The sequence below is a fragment of the Conger conger genome, chromosome 5 (assembly GCF_963514075.1).
Source record: "Conger conger chromosome 5, fConCon1.1, whole genome shotgun sequence".
Classification (NCBI taxonomy): Eukaryota; Metazoa; Chordata; class Actinopteri; order Anguilliformes; family Congridae; genus Conger; species Conger conger.
The window spans coordinates 6,324,477-6,342,988 of NC_083764.1; the positions used below are offsets into that span (position 1 = coordinate 6,324,477).

Below are 18,512 nucleotides of genomic sequence, written 5' to 3' on the forward strand. Positions count from 1 at the left end.
CAAAGCAGCATCAACGATAGTCCAGAAAGCAGGCATACAAACATTTTTATTTTTTTTATTTCAGTGAGGATCATCGACGGAGACCACCAACCATCGACTGCGAGCTCGCAGATTAAGTTCAATATGAAGAAAAATGCGATGTCTGTGGTTGTTTCAATTGTAAGGCACTTAAGCCGCATTTAGCTTTTTTTCAATATTTATCTAAAATATCAATATGTAATATAAAGCCACAAGCCAGCCCACGAATGCACACGATAAAAAGCATCACCACAATGTCCCACAGGTAGACTCATTAGCAGTGATGGCTTTGTTTGAGCTTAGCTTTTACAGTTCAGTACACATTTCCACCTTGGGTCAGTGTACAACAATCTTAATTTTTGGCTTAGAAAAATTCTCACATTTCATACTGTGACATGGGTACTATTCTGCTAAAACAAAACCCAAAAGGGCACGATGGATAAGCATGGTTCTCCCTGTGGATTTTATCTGACCGTTTTCATCTTCACTGGAATATCAAAATGAAGGTATAAAAGAGGAAAAGAATGCAAAAAATTGAGCGATGCAGGCATTTCAGGCATATTCTGTAGCACTGACAAACTTTATTTTTTTAATGTTATTTTGAAGACTGCGTCATTTTTGGGTGTCAAAAAAAAAAGACTTTTTAACCCACTCAAATGAAGGGACTGATTCAACTCATGGTCATTCTACTGTTCAAAATGAATCCAAATGAATGAACATACTGTCCTTTGTTGATGAATGACATTCACTGAAGTGAGGAGAGTCAGTGCTTGTCAGCAGCATGTCTTATTAAGGACATGCGCCTCTATAAACTGTGGTGTTGTAACCTTAACAACCACGCTCTCAACCAATCACTTCGCTCTTAGAAAAAGAACACAGCATTATTTTTTAGTTAGTTTTCAGATTCAGTTTGTACTCAAGGTTCACTTTAGGGAGTTTTGGTATCAAAAAAAAAACAAACAAATGGTACAGTTGTCTGCAACAATAGTTTTCAGCCAAACTGGAAAAACAATTATAGCATGTATGTAGGACACTGGATGTTACATTGCATTATATTTTATTTAGCAGAAGCTTTTATCCAAAGCGACGTAATAATAAGGATATCGATGCAACTCTGTGCAAAAATCCACCCTTGAACATACATATTCGATGAAGACCAACGCTTCTTCGATACACAGGCCAGTGGTGGGCTCTCCCTCTATAGCTGGGGACCTCCTGAGATTTCTTCCCATCAGGGAGTTTTTCTTATCTTGCTTGATTGCTTTTGGGGGATTCATGCAGCGTTTTTGCCCAATGTTCCTTCTGTTACTCCGTAAAGTGTCCTTGTGACATGTCTCTGCAAAAGGCGCCAATAAAATTGATGTGATATTTTATGGAAGTAATTCCAGTATTGATTTCCAGCACTCTACGTTAAGTTCACCACTCTTTCCAAGATGAGTAGGACCTCAACTGGTAAGCTTTGCATAAAGGGATCCACAAGGTAGAGACCAGTTGTGGAAAAACACTCTTCAGAATTAAAATCTATCGTCTAATTACGCTCAAGAAATAGATTTTTGCACAAAAGATTTTGAAAGTCAATTCCTTGACAATCATCACCCCCTATTTCATGTAGATGATCTGCAGAGATATTCAACTTTTCAAAAGAACCAACAGGGTTTTCAATAACAAAATGGTCTTTGCCATGCATTACCACAGGACACACTGTGACTCCTAGATCACACAAACTCAAGAACGCTTTCACAATTTCAAAAAAACATAACGTTAATATACATGAATTTCTTGTTTCGTTAAAAAGGTAGTAGTTTTTGACCACTATCCTGAAACTGAAGAAAGATTTGCGAGTTCTTTCCATCATACCTGGATACAGAAAAGCTGAGTAAATGCCTTAACTGGGTAAATATCAAAAGTTTGTTCCGGTTATTGATTGACAGTAGGCAGCCTGATGCCTAATGGCTAAAGTACATGACTGGGACCAGGAAGGTGACTCAAGCCCCATTTTAGCCCCATTTTAGCAAGATCTGCACAACCTTTGGGCCCTTAAGCAAAACCGTTAACCCCACATTGCGCCAGGGGGGGGATCGCGTATAAGGGGGGGGCATTATGGATTTAAGTGTAAATTAAACAGACATTTTGTCCTGTTCATGTATCAGTCCTGTGGTGAACCTGAAACTACGGGTGAAACGTTCTGAGTACGAGTGTGTCTGAAGAGCCCAGCCTTCCATAAGCTCGCTGACCATCGCAGGCACTTCCCAATTTCATCTTCTAAAAATATATTTACAATTATATTTTACATTTTTAAGACGGTGGATATGTCAATATATGTCAACAATAAAAACAATCTCTAATTGAAGGGGTAAAATGTGATATCTGTCTAAATTTTGTAATATTGACAGGTATAAATATAACAAAATAATACTGCAAAGTGTATTTTCAAATATTATATATATGATTCAATATATGTACAAACACACTACACACATTGCGTGTTTGCATACCTGCGTGTATGTGTTTTAAAATACATAGTTTTTTCTATTGATTGTACAGTTTTGCATCTACATTATGTTGATAACAAGTGAGTTCACCACAATATTAGCAGAATATGCAGCGAGGCTGCCCAAACCTGTTCCTGGAGATCAACTGTCCTGTACATTTTCACTCCAACCTTAACAAAGTACACCTTATTCAACAGCTAGAGCGAGGCTGCCCAACCCTGTTCCTGGAGATCAACTGTCCTGTACATTTTCACTCCAACCTTAACAAAGTACACCTCATTCAACAGCTAGAGCAGGGCTGCCCAACCCTGTCCCTGGAGATCTAGCATCCTGTAGGTGTTCACTCCAACCCTGACAAAGCACACGGATAGATATCGTGTTCAGCTGCTAATTAGTGGAATCAGGTGCGACAAATTAGGGTTGGCGTGAAACCTGACACAAACGGACTGGACCTTTCCCGGCCTCGGAAATCCGCCTGGCCGTCTGCCGGCGCAGAAAATGAGGTTTTTATTCAGTCGTTGACAAAACACTGATCTGGACATCTTCACATTCATCTCTCAATTGAATGTGCTTTCATTGAATTCGTCATGAAATTAATGAAATTGGCTCTTGTAAGGTTTGTATTTTGTGGTAGTCCAAAGGTAAACTTGTTTGTTTTTTGTTTTCTTTACTTTTCCAACTTCGGAGAAGCGCAGGAGTCACCTGACCGTCACCTGACCGTCACCTGAATCAGGTGTTTAACTGAATTTGGGTATTTTTTTTTGGGGGGGGGGGGGGGGGGGGGTGTCCTCCTGTTGGGGGTGTGTTAGGACACCACATCAAGGGTGTTCTGGACGCAGCAGGTCACAGGGATGGAGGGCCCATTCTCCCCCACCTGTTCGGTCCAGGTGGGGGACCTGGCCTGCCCGGTCCAGGTGGGGGAGTGCAGTCTGTGGGCGTCCAGCAGCTCCAGAAGCAGGTCGTACAGGGGAACCATGTTCTTACACTTCATCCTGTACAGGTGCTCCATGCCTTTGTTGCTGTGGAGAGAGACATCAGTCATTCATTCTTAAAAAAACAAAAACAACAACAGCATAAGCCTGTCTTAATAACTGTTTTTAAGTCTTGGGATGAGACTTCAAATCTTATTTTCTTTTCTCTGAAGTAGAACATGCTAGCTTGTTTTAAGTTAAGTGCTTGACAAGTGAACAGATAAAACATCTTGCAATTAGTAAAAAACCTCATTGGAAAATGTAATTGTCTTTCTAAATGGTCTTTTTTTGTTGCTAAATAAATAATAAAATTTTCAATATAAGACTTGCCTAGTTTGCAGAGTTTGCCATATAATGCGTTAAGAGTTTCAATTAACTAACATGCAAGACACATATGTGTTGTGTTGTATTGCATTGCATTGCATTGTATAGTATTGTATTGCAATGCAATGCAATGCAATACAAAAATACAAATAGCAATGCAATGCTATGGGTACAATGCAATGAGTTTGTGTACAATGCAATACAAAGCAATGCAATGCTATGGGTACAATGCAATAAGTTTGCGTACATTGCAATACAAAGCAATGCAATGCGACACAATACAATACATTGCGATACAAAGCAATGCAATGCTATGGATACAATGCAATGAGTTTGTGTACAATGTAATACAAAGCAATGCAATGCTCTGGGTACAATGAAATGCTATCGGTACAATGCAATGCTATGGATACAATGCAATGAGTTTGTGTACAATGCAATACAAAGCAATGCAATGCTATGGATACAATGCAATGAGTTTGTGTACAATGCAATACAAAGCAATGCAATGCTATGGGTACAATGCAATGAGTTTGTGTACAATGCAATACAAAGCAACGCAATGCTATGGGTACAATGCAATGAGTTTGTGTACAATGCAATGCAAAGCAATGCAATGCTATGGGTACAATGCAATGAGTTTGTGTACAATGCAATGCAAAGCAATGCAATGCTATGGGTACAATGCAATGAGTTTGTGTACAATGCAATGCAAAGCAATGCAATGCTATGGATACAATGCAATGAGTTTGTGTACAATGCAATACAAAGCAATGCAATGCTATGTGTACAATGAAATGAGCTTGTGTACAATGCAATACAAAGCAATGCAATGCTCTGGGTACAATGAAATGCGATCGGTACAATGCAATGCTATGGGTACAATGCAATGAGTTTGTGTACAATGTAATACAAAGCAATGCAATGCTATGGGTACAATGCAATGAGTTTGTGTACAATGCAATGCAATGCAAAGCAACGCAACGCAACACAGCGCTGTTGCGCGCGCTCACCTCATGTGCCGTATGTGAGACAGCAGCAGCAGCAGCCAGGCTTGTCTGCGGGACTGCTGCTGCGCTGCCAGCCCCGAGCGGCCAATGTAGTGGATGAGCGTGTCCGTGATCTTATCCAGCATGCACTGCACCATGGGCCCGTCCTTCAGGGGCTCCACCGAGCTGGTGCAGAACGGGACCGCCGCTGATGGAGGGAGAGCGAGGGGGGGAGAGAGGGGGAGAGAGGGGGAGGGAGGGGGGGGGAGGGAGAGAGGGGGGGAGAGAGAGGGAGGGGGAGAGGGAGAGAGGGAGGGGGAGAGAGGGGGAGGGAGGGAGAGAGGGAGGGAGAGAGGGAGGGAGGGAGGGGGAGAGAGGGAGAGAGGGGGGGAGAGAGGGAGGGGGAGGGAGAGGGGGAGGGAGGGGGGGGAGAGAGGGAGAGGAGGAGGGAGAGAGAGAGGGAGGGGGAAGGAGAGAGGAGGAGGGAGGGGGAGGGAGAGAGGGAGAGGGAGGGAGAGAGGGAGAGAGGGAGGGGGAGAGGGAGGGAGAGAGGGAGGGGGAGAGGGAGGGAGAGAGGGAGGGGGAGAGGGAGAGGAGGAGGGAGGGGGAGAGAGGGGGAGGGAGGGAGAGAGGGAGGGGGAGGGAAAGGGAGGGAGGGAGAGAGGGGGGGAGAGAGGGAGAGGGGGAGGGAGAGAGAGAGGGAGGGTTTCAGGTACTTTCAGTTGACTTCATACCTGTAATCCTGCTATGTGAAACTGACAGAGTTTCTGCCTGTATGACTTAACAGTATCCCCTGTCCAGACTGAAGATAAATAAAACTCTCATCTCATTGCCAATATTTCTATTGACTTATTTTTTACAGTGCAAAGCTCAGGTAAGCATGCACTGCAAAAAAACCCTAAAAATAAGTCGATCTTTAGTATTTAGTATTACTTTAGTAAGTATTTTTGTCTAATATTTTGAGGCAAAAATGATTCCCAATGAGGTAAGACAGTTTGACTCATTTCAAGATCTCCCAACTGGGTGAGAACATTTCACTAGCCAAGCAAACAGCACATTAAAACAAACTACAATTTTCTACCAGAGAGAAAACGGTAAGACGTTCATACTCATTATAAGACGGAAGACCCGGGGCAGTGTTGGGTGCGCGCTGACTCACCGGAGTTGAGCAGGATGATGGCTTTGAGACAGACGAACTCCTCGACCGTCAGCTTGAGGGTGCGGAAGCGGGCGACGGTGGCGAGGATCAGGTCGAAGATCTCCGCCATTCCCTCCACGCAGCTGCCCTCGTTCCTGCGCAGTACAGGGTCAGAGAGCCAGGGCGCGGTCAAGCGCCGTGCTGCAAAAACAGGCCGTCTTAACCAGGGTTTTAGACTTATAATCCTAGACTTAGAGTCCTAGTCTTAGTCCTAGAGTCCTAGAGTCCTAGTCTTAAGAGTCCAGAGTCCTAGTCTTAGAGTCTATGGTCCTAGTCTTAGTCCTAGAGTCCTAGTCTTAGAGTCCAGAGTCCTAGTCTTAAGAGTCCAGAGTCCTAGTCTTAGAGTCTATGGTCCTAGTCTTAGTCCTAGTCTTATTTTTATCTCTCAAGTAGAAGTTATTGTTTGCTTGACGTGTTCAATTTTCTTACCCCATTGGGAACTCTTGAAATGAGCCAAACCCTCACCTCATTGGCAATATTAGAAATAAAGAAATGAGACTTTGTGCTTTTATATCATACTTGTTGAGACTGATGGGGTTTTTTGCCTTTGTTGTTTGGAGTGCAGGGGGAAGGGGATGTTGACACCAACGATCATGGAAACATTTCCGTCCAGCGCATGCCGACCGACATTAGTTCACCGCTTCACAGTGTCCCAATTCAGCGGAGAATCAACGGGCACCGCTTGCCCCCTGTGTGTGTCAGAGAGCATCTTGACCACAGAGCAAAAACACCATCTCTCTCAAACCCTCTCTCAGCATTCTTTCTGTGATGCAAAGACACGGCACGAGAGAGAGAGAGCCGGTCAACTCCCCTTCAAACAATAAAATAGAAGTCTTTCCACAGTAGTGCACGGGAAACAGGCAAAATGTCACAAATTCACTGAAAGACAACAGTGCCATGCAGAAGAGCATCTCTGAACACACAAAGCATCATAACTATAAGTGGATTGGCTACAACAGTAGAAGAAATACACTCACCGGGCACATTATTAGGTTTTCTTTTTTTCTTTTTTAGACTTCTACTGCTGTAGCCTAATAAATACCTAATAAAGTGCTCAGTGAGTGTATTTGTAATATCTCACACCTTTAGGGGTTACACACTGCATCCCGCCAGGGTCCGAACACACACCACTCACACTCCCATTTCACCGCCCATGCGAATCCCTTTTAATCATGTTTTTTTACACGCTCCCTCTGCTCTTTTTACCTTAACGCCGCCTTTCCCTTCTCGCTCCGGTAGAGCTGTTATGCAATGACATAATTGAAATCTCTCCTGGTGGTCCCTCTTAAGGGCTCTAAGTGAGCCATTTCTGAAAGAGCGAAGCTGCTCTTTAGGAGCGTTTTTTTTTTTTTTTTAAAGATCCGCACGTAAACACAAACCAAACCGACAACGGAGGCCAGCGATGGCCGATGGAGGGCGAGACTGATTGGCCAGTCGAAATTGGGAGAAAAGGTGGTGTGGGGGGGGGGGGGGGGGGGGCATTGGTTAAGCAGGTCCTGTTTTCCAGGAACAGAGGCCCAGGAAGCACACGCTGTACCTGCAGAACACATCTAGGACATGCATCCATGATTAATCCTCTCGTGCTGTCATCTGGGTCGAAAGAACGGAAGCCCTTGGCTATGATTAGAGCGTTCTCCAGAGAGCTATTTTGAATTCAATTTTCGCCATGCCGCCAGCCAAGGAAGAGAACTTTGTTCTTCGGGAAAATGAGAGGGACAAATTTTTTATCTTCTGCTCTCTCTCGCTGCTTTCTCATCTATTTTTTCTATATATATATATATATATATATATATTTTTTTTTTTTTTTTTTTTTTTTTTTTACAACTTCATAGTCGGAAGTAAATCATTTTATTAAGAGATCATTTTCTCTTTTTTTTAGTGGCCACACACATACTGGGCCACAAGTCAAACAAGTGTGGATAAGATCTCCCCGAACATCGGTTTCTTGTAATAAGTAATGTTTTAATAAAGATAAAATGGTTTGTCATCCAAGGCGGCACGGATGGTGCAGTGGGTAGCACTGCCGCCTCACAGCAAGGAGGTCCTGGGTTCGAATCCCCGTCGGCCGGGGCCTCTCTGTGTGGAGTTTGCATGTTCTCCCCGTGTCTGCGTGGGTTTCCTCCGGGTACTCCGGTTTCCTCCCACAGTCCAAAGACATGCATGTTAGGCTGATTGGAGAGTCTAAATTGCCCATAGGTATGAGTGTGTGAGTGAATGGTGTGTGTGCCCTGCGATGGACTGGCGACCTGTCCAGGGTGTATTCCTGCCTTTCGCCCAATGTATGCTGGGATAGGCTCCAGCCCCCCTGCGACCCTGATCAGGATAAGCGGGTTCAGATAATGGATGGATGGATGGATGGATGGTTTGTCATCCACTGATTTATTGACTTGTGTGTCTGTAGAAGATTCTGAGGTGGTGAATCGTGCCAAGACTGGGGAGAAGGGAACACACACACGCACTGCAAACACCAAGTCAAGAAGGATTTTAGGCTTATATTTCCACTTAAAATCGTATTTCTATTACCTTTCTGATATAAATTTTGCCAATCACATGGTGAGTTTCACGATGGCCAATGGCTTAGAAAATAACGTATTGTAGCGTAAAACAAACTAATATTTACTATTACTACTAGAGAGAAAGCAGTGTACTTGGTGCAGGTGTGTGATGTGTGAGTTCACTGCAAAAACAAACAAAAATCAAGTCAGTCTTAAGAAGTATCTTCGTCTTAAATTTAGCTTAAAATCTAATTTCTATAAATGTTTTGCTAAATGAGACCAAAAAAAAAATACAAATGAGGTGAAAAAGTTTGTCTCATTTCAAGATTTGCCAATGAGGTGATATTTCACTTGTCAAGCAAACAGTAACTTAAAACAAGGTAATATTTTGTAAAAAGATCTTAAGTGAAGTGCAAGACAAAAAATTCTCACAGTTCTCACTCAATTATTCACAGTGTGTACAGGTGTGTGTTACATCAATTTAACCACACGTACAGGTATGTGATGTGTGAGTGCCGGTGTGTCATGTGTGAATTTAAACACACTGGAGCGTCCTGAGGGCAGGTGTGTGAGGTGTGAGTGCAGGTGTGTGAGGTGTAAACACACTGGAGCGTACTGAGAGCAGGTGTGTGATGTGTGAGTGCAGGTGTGTGAGGTGTAAACACACTGGAGCATACTGAGAGCAGGTGTGTGAGGTGTAAACACACTGGAGCGTACTGAGGGCAGGTATGTGAGGTGTGAGTGTAGGTGTGTGAGGTGTAAACACACTGGAGCCTACTGAGGGCAGGTATGTGAGGTGTAAACACACTGGAGCGTCCTGAGGGCAGGTGTGTGAGGTGTGAGGGCAGGTGTGTGAGGTGTGAGTGCAGGTGTGTGAGGTGTAAACACACTGGAGCGTCCTGAGGGCAGGTGTGTGAGGTGTAAACACACTGGAGCGTACTGAGGGCAGGTGTGCACCCACCGGTCCAGGATGAGGTCCTGGGCGAACAGCAGCTTCCCCGGGCTGTGGATGGAGCGCCACACCAGCCCGATCAGTAGCACCTCCAGCCACGAGCTCTCCAGCAGCTGCACCTGGTCGTGGAGGGAGAGCTCCTGGAACCCTGCAGGGCCCCAAAACACGGTCAGGAAGCCCAAAACACGGCCAGGAAGCCCACAACACGGTCAGGAGCCCCAAAACACAGTCAAGACCCCAAAACACGGGCAGGACGCCCAAACCACGGTCAGGAACCCAAACACGGTCAGGAACCCCAAAACCATGGTCAGGAACCTAAAAACACGGCCAGGAAGCCCAAACCACGGTCAGGAACCCAAACACGGTCAAGAACCCCAAAACCATGGTCAGGAACCTAAAAACACGGTCAGGAACCCCAAAACCATGGTCAGGACCCCCAAAAACACTATCAGACACAGTCAAAAACAACTTCAGTCAGAAACACCATACAGTCACGTGCCAATGTTGGCAGGCACCACTGCAGTCAGAAACTACATACGGTCAGGAACTAAAACACGGTCAGGAACTAAAACACGGTCAGGAACTAAAACGCGGTCAGGAACTAAAACACGGTCAGGAACTAAAACGCGGTCAGGAACAATGCGGTCAGGAAACCCAACATGGTCAGAAACAACATACAGTTAGAAAAAACACAGAAGGGCACACAGTGGTCAGAAACTACGTACAGTCAAAACACAGAAGTCACACTGCAATCCACTGCGTTCCAATCTTGTAATTAAGACTTAATGAGATTAAATCTTTCTTTTTTTTCCCCCTTCTAGTAGAAAACTTACTTTTTGCTTGACAAGCGGAATTGTCATACCCCACTGGAAAATCTTCAATCTGGCAATCTTTTCATCTTATTTGGCAATAAATAGAAATAAGATACATAACACATAACACATACTTTTTAAGTCTAAATATAAGACCAAAATCCTTAAGATTGACTTCCTGATTTCTTAGTTATTGCCGTGCAAAAGTCGGAAAATGCCATAACAGTATGTAGTCAGGGACAACGCTGCCAGAAACACATAACACTATAATCATACTGTGCCTAACAAGGTCAGATAAACCCCCATGGTCAGGCAAAAACACAATTTGTGTACTTTTGTATCATTCATCTTTTGATCTCAAATCCAAATGGCTGAAGTATAGAGGATAAATAAAAAAGTCAGTCTTAAGAAGTGTTTTGTAAGTCTTGAAATTAAACTTTAAATCTTTCTCTGAAGTAGAGAACACTAGCTTGCTTTAAGTTACCTGTTGCTTGACAGACATAGAAATAAGATTTTAAATCGAATCATAAGATAATCAAATGTTTTTTTGCAGTGTAGTTTTCTGGGAGCTGATTCTGTAGCTCGGAGCACTGACAGGATGTGACACTTATCAATGCTCTTCAGCTCTGTGTGTCTCCTCTTCCACAAGGAGAGGGAGTGCATTTTACCCATTCTTATTACTGCAATTACATTGACTGCACCCTACAGTGAAGAACTCAGCGTGATGCCTTTACAAAGGTGTGCCTTGTACTCAGGCTACCGACTTCCTGGGCCGGTGATTAGGCCCAGATTCTTACCCAGAGTACACAAGGCTCACACAATGTTAAGTCCATCACCAGACAGTTCATAATATGAACCAAAATGTAAAAGGCACCTCTAGTAATTCTCTGGGGAATTTTGCATAAATGTTCATAATCTGGAACAATCCAGAGACACTTAAATATGCTTATCCAGTTAGCACCTCAATTCTAATGAATCTCTAAAAGAGCCAAAGAGAATTGATAAAATGGACTCCAGGGATCGTCAGAATACAGAGGACAGAAGGACCACTGTGCCTGAACATCTAACTGGTACTGTGATGTCACAAACCATTTGTGATATCTGTGATGTCACTAACCATTGGTGATTCTGTGATGTCACTATTCATTTGTCACATCTGTGACTGGTATTTGTGATGTCGTAATTGTCGCCTGTGATGTCGCAGTGGGTCAGCGAGTGAGCCCTCACCGGGTACTTTCTTGGCCCAGGCGATCATGTGCACCAGCTCCTTGTCGGCCAGGTTGGTGAGCAGGGTCATCATGGTGACGTCGGAGTACGGGCGGCTGTGCTTGCGGTTGGAGCAGATGCTGGGAGGCTCGGCGCTGAGCAGCAGGGCCAGGACCTGGTCCACCGGCAGGGCCAGGCCAGGGCCAACGCCGGCCAGTTGGACCGGCACCTGCAGGGCGGTTGGGCCCACCAGGTCGCCGTAGCCCCTCTCCTGCTGCCCGATCTCCTTACGGCGCTCCCGGAGAAGCTGACGCCCCCCGCGGTCCTTACGCAGTCCTGCAGGAGAGACAGGCGATCGCTAGGGGTCACAGGGCAGGTCAGAGCTCAGAGCAGTGGATCCCAATACTCTCCTCAGGGAACCCAGGGCCAGGTTCACGTGTTCGATGTGCTCTCGATCTCAAGCCCACCTGAGGCGACCGATGAGGTTTGGAAACCGCTGGCTTAGAGCAGGGCTGCCCAACCCTGACCCCAGAGGTCTACCGCCCTGTAGGTTTTCACTACAACCCTAACCAAGCACACCTCATTCAACGGCCAGAGCAGGGCTGCCCAACCCTGACCCAGGAAGGCTACCACCCTGTAGGTTTTCACTACAACCCGGTTCTACCAATTAGCAGCTCAGCAAGATCTTTAGATGCCGTTTGAGGTGTGCATTGTGAGGGCTGGAGTGAAAACCTACAGGATGTTAGATCTCCTGGAACAGGACTGGGCAGCTCTGCTCTAGCTGTCGAATGGGCTATGCCTTGTTAGATTTGGAGTGAAAGCCGGCAGGATGGTAGATGAAATATATGATCTGGAATAAATGGCAAACTAAGCCCGCAGAGTGTTCTTTCTGCTCTGTATTGAAGTTGGCGCCTTTCGCGTGTCTCCCCGGCAGTTTATCTAAGTCTCTGTTATTCATCCTCTGACAGACGATGTCATATCCTGTTAAATCCCCTCTGCGTGATTTATTCGGAATGTGTACGGAAAACCACAATGTTGGAGTGAAGGAGGAATTTCCTATTCAACACTTCCAAGCTGATTGCTCCACTCCCCAAAAAAAAAAAAAACCGTGTTTGACGCTGGGGAGGTTTTTCCCAATCGGAACATATTTATCTCTCTGTAACTGGCTGATATTGGCTAAATGCTTTCTACCATTACTGCATGTTGAAATGGCTTGTAAGATGGCGTCTGACAAACAGCCTGGCCGGGGGCTTTCTGTGTGCAGATTGCATGTTTTCCCCACGTGGGTGTGGGTTCTCCTGTTTCCATGAGGTTATAGGTGATAGATTAACGTGTCCTGGCTGTTTTTGTGCAAAGCATGCTGGGATAGGCTCCAGCACCCGCCCACCCCCCCCCCCCCCCCCCCCCCCCCCGCTATTGAAATACACACGTATAAAAGTATTCTGATGTGAGCGAAGAGGAGACTCCATGTGTTGAATGCACGAGTCCAAGGACAAGATCATATCGGACACCTCCGTATCGTTTATTTGGCACCAGCTATACCCCTACAGAACTCGGTGTCCTCTGGATAAAATTACAAATGTTTGAGGACTGCTTATCAACGAGATTCCCCAACCCACACACACACACACACACACACACACACGCACACTTTTACTTGGGGGACAAGAGTCATTATCAATTGCCTAGAGAGTGTTTGGAACATATGTAACCTGAGCACACACTGCAGAAAATGTCTTGTCATAACAAGCGTTTTATTCTTGTAATTGTATTCTTTTTCTCTCAAGTGGAAAACATTAGCTTGTTTTAAGCTACTGTTTGCATGACCCCGTGACATTTTCTTGGCCCATTGGCAAATCTTGAAACCACCTCACCTCATTGGCTTTGTCATATTTGGGAAAAAGTAATAGAAATAAGATTTTAAGTCTAAATATAAGACTGGAATACTTACGATTTACTTATTTGGTTTTTGGCGTGCCGCTGGAAGCCCCACGCCCTCACCGCCAACTAAATGCTCCGCCGCACATCTTTGGAAGCACGGCTGCAGCCCTCTCACCCGCAGTCCACCAGCTGAGCAGCTGCGCAGACACAGCGTTCGAAGGCCAGCCCCTGCGCAGCCGGACGCAGTCGAACCGCAGCTGCGCAGACGACCGGGCGGGGGGGCCGCTCGAGCACAACAAGAGCGGTTTCCTCGGTGACCGGAACCTTCCCTCGCCATGCCACGCTACAGCCAATCACTGCTGTAGCCAATCACTGCTGTAGCCAATCACCGGTTCTTGCTGCAGTCCGTGGGCTTCATCACGGCACCGATTTAACTGCCTATGTGGGTGTCCTGACGGACCATGAAGTTTAACATCTGAAAGCTTTTTCTTGCCACTGTTTTTCTCGGCGTGCTCTTGTGGGGGTTCAGGCCGGGGTTCTCTGTGAGGCCTGTTGTTTGTGAAATGCAGAATCCGAATACATTTGTAGATTTCTCAGGAGAATCTCAGGAGTAAATATACGCCCGCTCTCACTGACATCACCAGCTAACAAAACACGGAGAAAGGCTTCCATTCTCATGCTGTGCTCAACAATGGGGCGTGGCGGACTAATAAGGTGCCACCTCAGAACCTTTCAGACTCAACTAAAATGTCATTTCTAATGTCAAATGCAGACACGGGAGCATAAAAATAAATCATGTCCATCTAATCTTTTTGCCCTAATGTATTTCTCGCTGCTATTTTTGCTGCCTGAGTGCTGTGCTCTGTTCAGGAAGTGCATATTACTTTATTACCTTCAAAAAAAACCTCTGAAACCTCTATTTTCTTTTCACACAAAGGGAGACCATGTGAATGAGGACTCCTGCAGGTCCTTACCCGAATCTTAAAGTGCGGATGTTCACTTGAACAAGGAGGGAAGCTGAGCCAGGGGACGGACTGAATCACGGGCATCACTCTCATGAAGATCTCGGTAAAGCACAAGTGAACAAATGCTAATGTAGCGTATGTAGCGCACTATAGGCACGGGGAATGTGATTTATAGTAAAAATGTATCTTAACGGGACTTGGCTGTGCGAAGCCGTATCAATAATAACCACAGTGGCCTTTATCACAAAACAGGGTTACTGAGATCACGACTGTACCCTCCCAAATTAATTTTTTTAGCCTGCAGAAGCTACACACAAAGGCTTATCGAAGTCTAGACGCACAGAATAAATCACATTGTACATTGTAACAAAGCAGGACTGGACAACACTGTGCAGACAAACTGGAAGAAAGGAACCATTTAAATGTTTCCCATGGTAACAAGCCACATTTTAGAAGATACTGATTTTTTAAATTATACTTAGTTTTGTATTTCAGTGTGACTTACTGTTCATAAACAGCATAGAAAAGGAGTATTATGATGTACAAGTACTAGTTTTAGAGTTAAATTTGTGTATTCAGGTCATCTGGGCTAATGTGAATGCAGTCTAATAATAGACCTTTAGCTCCCAGTCCAGTATGACCTTTTGATTTGCTGTCTACAGAGGAGTGTGCGCAGCTGCTGAGAGGCTAGATAGCTTTGTCTTGTCAAAGAAAAGGGGATCTTTTCATCTGCCTGTCCCCAGTTTTTATTTACCATGCTCTTGAATAAAGAGTCCAATGGTTCCTGTGTCTCCATAGAGGAGCCATAGCTAGTTCTAGTTAATTCTCTGTTAGGCAAAACCTGGTTAAACCTGGAAGCGCCCACAATTTTCAAACCAACCGTCAAGGGCAGGATTGGTTCCCTCCTTGTGTTCTCCCACTGTTTTGCCCATGGATACGGCCGGGGTTTAGCCAGCCAATGGAAAGCCTGCTTCCCTGGACCATGGCCTCCACACCATGTCTCAACAGTGGCACGATGATGACAGCGAAACCCAATTTACAAAATGGCCGCCGACCCACACAGAAGCCCAGCGCAAGAAACCTATCAGCTTTTTGTGCTGTGGTTTTCCGTCATGGCAGCGATTACGTTGACGTCTAACGCCGTTTTTGGCGGCAGTCTGGCGACAAACAAGGGCCACGGTGACACAGGGTCTAGTCTATCGGTGGGGTGCGGGCTGGGGCAGAGCGGGCCACCTGGGGGGCAGGTATAATTGCACGATTACGGCGATTGTCTTGGCAGCTACTCACCCCCCTTCATCATGCCGACCTTGTAGCACTTCCGCAGTCGGCAGGCTTGGCAGCTCTTTCTGCGGTTCCTGTCAATGGTGCACTGGTTGGTCGCCGGGCAGACATAGTCATTGTGACCTTACGGAGGGGGAAATGTGATTTTATAAAATGCATTATATGCGCCCAAATATATTTCAGTTGCATTCTGATATCCTTCACTTGAGTAGCAGAAAGGCTACCTGTTGCGATCTAGCAAACAATATGCAGAATAAACATTTGCATCTCAATTGCACCAGCACGGACTATTATGGGTATAAGAAACATCTTCTTCTCCATACACAGCGACTGCCTATAATGGAGGAGACTGAGCAATATTTTGTGAGTCGCTTTACTCTCCATTTAGCCAGCCCGATTAAGACCTTAGACCCCTGACCATTAACCTGTGGACATGGACTAAACTTCCAAATATAAAAACTAGGTCAGTCTTCTGACCACTAAATGCTATTTTTCTTCTAGAAATGTCAAATTCTGAATTACACGAACTTCGTAATTTTGGTTTTGTATTTGACACAAACATAGCTACATATTTCACTGGACCAATACGATGTATTACCAAAATATCCGTTAATAAAAACGCATTCCTGGTTGCTGTGACAGCATAAACGGCTTGCCACGGGAGCTCAGAAGTGGTAAAACAAAGACCTAAACTCGGCCAGCGTAAAAATTGGAATGTAATCAGTGACTTAAAATGTTGTATTTGGAGGAGCAGTGCATTTTTTACAGTACACCTAAAACTATTGTCAAAAAAAAACTTTTTTTATGAAGCTGACTGTAGGCTACTGCAGTTCACACCAGCGGATACTCAATCGACTCTCTCGCCACACAATCAAATAGTTTGACATTGGTCAGCAGGTACATATTATTAGCTTTGGTGAAATAGTCACCTTGTATGCTCCTCTTGAAGAACGCTTTGCAGCCCTCGCAGGACCATACGCCGTAGTGGTACCCCGATGCGTAATCGCTACACACGGCGCAATAGCGGGTCTCCTTCGTTGTGTCCGATGGCGGTTGACTTTCAGCGGCACTGCTGAACTGGTCCCGCATGGTCTGTGTTTTGCTTCCGACGTTCTGCCTGTTGGGTACCAAAAAAAGTGCGAATTTATTTCTGTGACACTGTTTTTTATTGAGTCGTTTCAAGAGTTATCTTTCGAGTAACCAAAAAAATAAAAATACATACAATCGAGGCGGACTTGCTGAAAACGTTCACGGTGCTAGCTAGCTGTGCAAATCTGTAAACGCAGCTACAGTGCTCAAACGCAACCTCTTACGCAATATTGAGCAATATCATAACTCTGTCCAATGCTATATTATATTATCGTAATTCACGGCTTATTTATTTTGTTCTGTGTTCGCCATCTAAGTTGCATTTGTTACATCAGAATTTCCTGCGAAGAAATTATATAAATAGCAGTTTATGGTTTAATAAAGCCACTAGCCTCTCTAAATTAAACCCTCGAACAATGACCGGACCGGTGTACTTTTTGTGCATTGGTCACGCATTGTAATGACGCCTGGTCAGTTACAGGAGTAAAAGGCAGTTAAATAACTGCTTAGTTGGCTGCTTATGTCACCGAGTTACAAAAGTAAAATATTAAGAAATTACCTCCCCCCCTTCTATTCCCAGAGTAAGAGTGCGAGTTGCAGCACAAAACATATTGCACCAATGCCAAATTCAATATCGCTGAAGGTAATCAAGGGTTGGAAAATTGAACTATTAATCTTTGTTCCGTTCATTCCTAATACATTTGTACATTTTTATCAACACAGATTGACACGTTACGAGTTTCACTTCATATGATATAGTGTTACAATTTTGCATGAAACCTCTTTGCAATTTCCATTTCTAAGTTAAATGCCTATTACACGCAACCCTGTTGATGGGAAGTGGCGTGATTACGGTACAATGTGCAAATTACACAGTAGGTCAAGATACTATGATCTCTGTAAAACTATACCCTGTATTAAGCCACCTTTAGACATACGATCACAATTTCAGATGCATTCCTCTGTAACATCTCACAGTTAAAAAGGGGAAAGAATCCCAGATTTCAGACAGATCCAAGTGCAGTATGGTCCATGTCATTGTGACAGATGAGCACTTTGACTTTTGTAGAATCACACACAAACACATCACAGAACAAAAACTCAGAAGTTTATCCCCCTTTCACTTGAAATCTCGAGGTCCCTAGGCCCCCTTCACCAAATCACTGGATTGGAAAAATAAAAGTTTCTCACCTGTCTTTTTTGTCACCACCAGTCCTTTTATCAAAGCACCTGCCTGCCTGTTTGCCCTACCTGCTCATGAGAACCAGGGGCAGACCCACCACACCTGGGGGTCCGTGGAGCTCACCTGGGGGGGGGGGGGGGGGGGCTGGAGCTCACCTGAAGGCAGGGGTGGAGGTTCCCTCCAGGTAGTAGGGTCCTTGAGGGCCAGCCAGGTGGTGGGAGGGGTGGACGAAGGCGGGGAACTGGGGGCTGGAGGGTAGGAACACCAGGGGGCTGGCAGGCAGGCTGCCCAGGGGGTGCAGGCCGGGGTCGGGGGCAGGTCCGTGGGCCTCCGTGCTGGAGGAGGGGTAGTAGCTCACTCCCACTCCGGTGGCGTTGTACAGGGGGGTGGGGGAGGCGGACGAGCCCACGTATTTGTAGCCGGCATCCAGGTAGCTGAGCGTGACAGCCCCGGTCACGGCCACTGGTCCGGTTCCGGTTCCGGTCCGGTTCTCCTCCAGGAACATCTCGGCCGGCGGCGGTTTTCCCGGAGACTCCCCGGAGTCCTCCAGCTCTCCCGTCTCGGTCTTTCCCAGAAGCAGCGTTCCGGGAATGCTGCTGGACGCTCGCCTCTCCATGGTCACAAACAGATAAACAGCGTGATTTAGCCTGTTTTTC

The 18,512-nt window shown here is 45.4% G+C and overlaps 1 protein-coding gene across 2 annotated transcripts; it reads right to left on the bottom strand.

The window, feature by feature from the left end:
* Nucleotides 1-39: 39 nt before the first annotated feature.
* esr1 (estrogen receptor 1) lies at nt 40-18,512 on the bottom strand. 2 transcript variants are annotated; one of them, XM_061241166.1, is made up of 8 exons: nt 18,012-18,512; nt 16,514-16,701; nt 15,591-15,707; nt 11,479-11,793; nt 9,449-9,587; nt 5,954-6,087; nt 4,819-5,002; nt 40-3,529 (listed from the first exon to the last, which is right to left on the bottom strand). In XM_061241166.1, the coding sequence occupies exons 1-8, from the start codon at nt 18,470-18,472 to the stop codon at nt 3,316-3,318; spliced, it is 1,752 nt and encodes a 583-aa protein (XP_061097150.1). In that variant the 5' UTR covers nt 18,473-18,512; the 3' UTR covers nt 40-3,315. The 2 variants fall into 2 exon arrangements, with proteins under 2 accessions (XP_061097150.1, XP_061097151.1); XM_061241167.1 differs by lacking the exon at nt 18,012-18,512 and adding an exon at nt 16,807-16,882.

Coding starts and splice junctions, on each gene's coding strand:
- esr1 (XM_061241166.1), bottom strand. CDS start 18,472: ATGGAGAGGCGAGCGTCCAGCAGCATTCCCGGAACGCTGCTTCTGGGA. Junction 6,088..9,448: donor CAGGACCTCATCCTGGACCG/GTGGGTGCACAC, acceptor TGTACTGCGCAG/GAACGAGGGCAGCTGCGTGG. Junction 3,530..4,818: donor TCTCACATACGGCACATGAG/GTGAGCGCGCGC, acceptor CTCTCTCCACAG/CAACAAAGGCATGGAGCACC.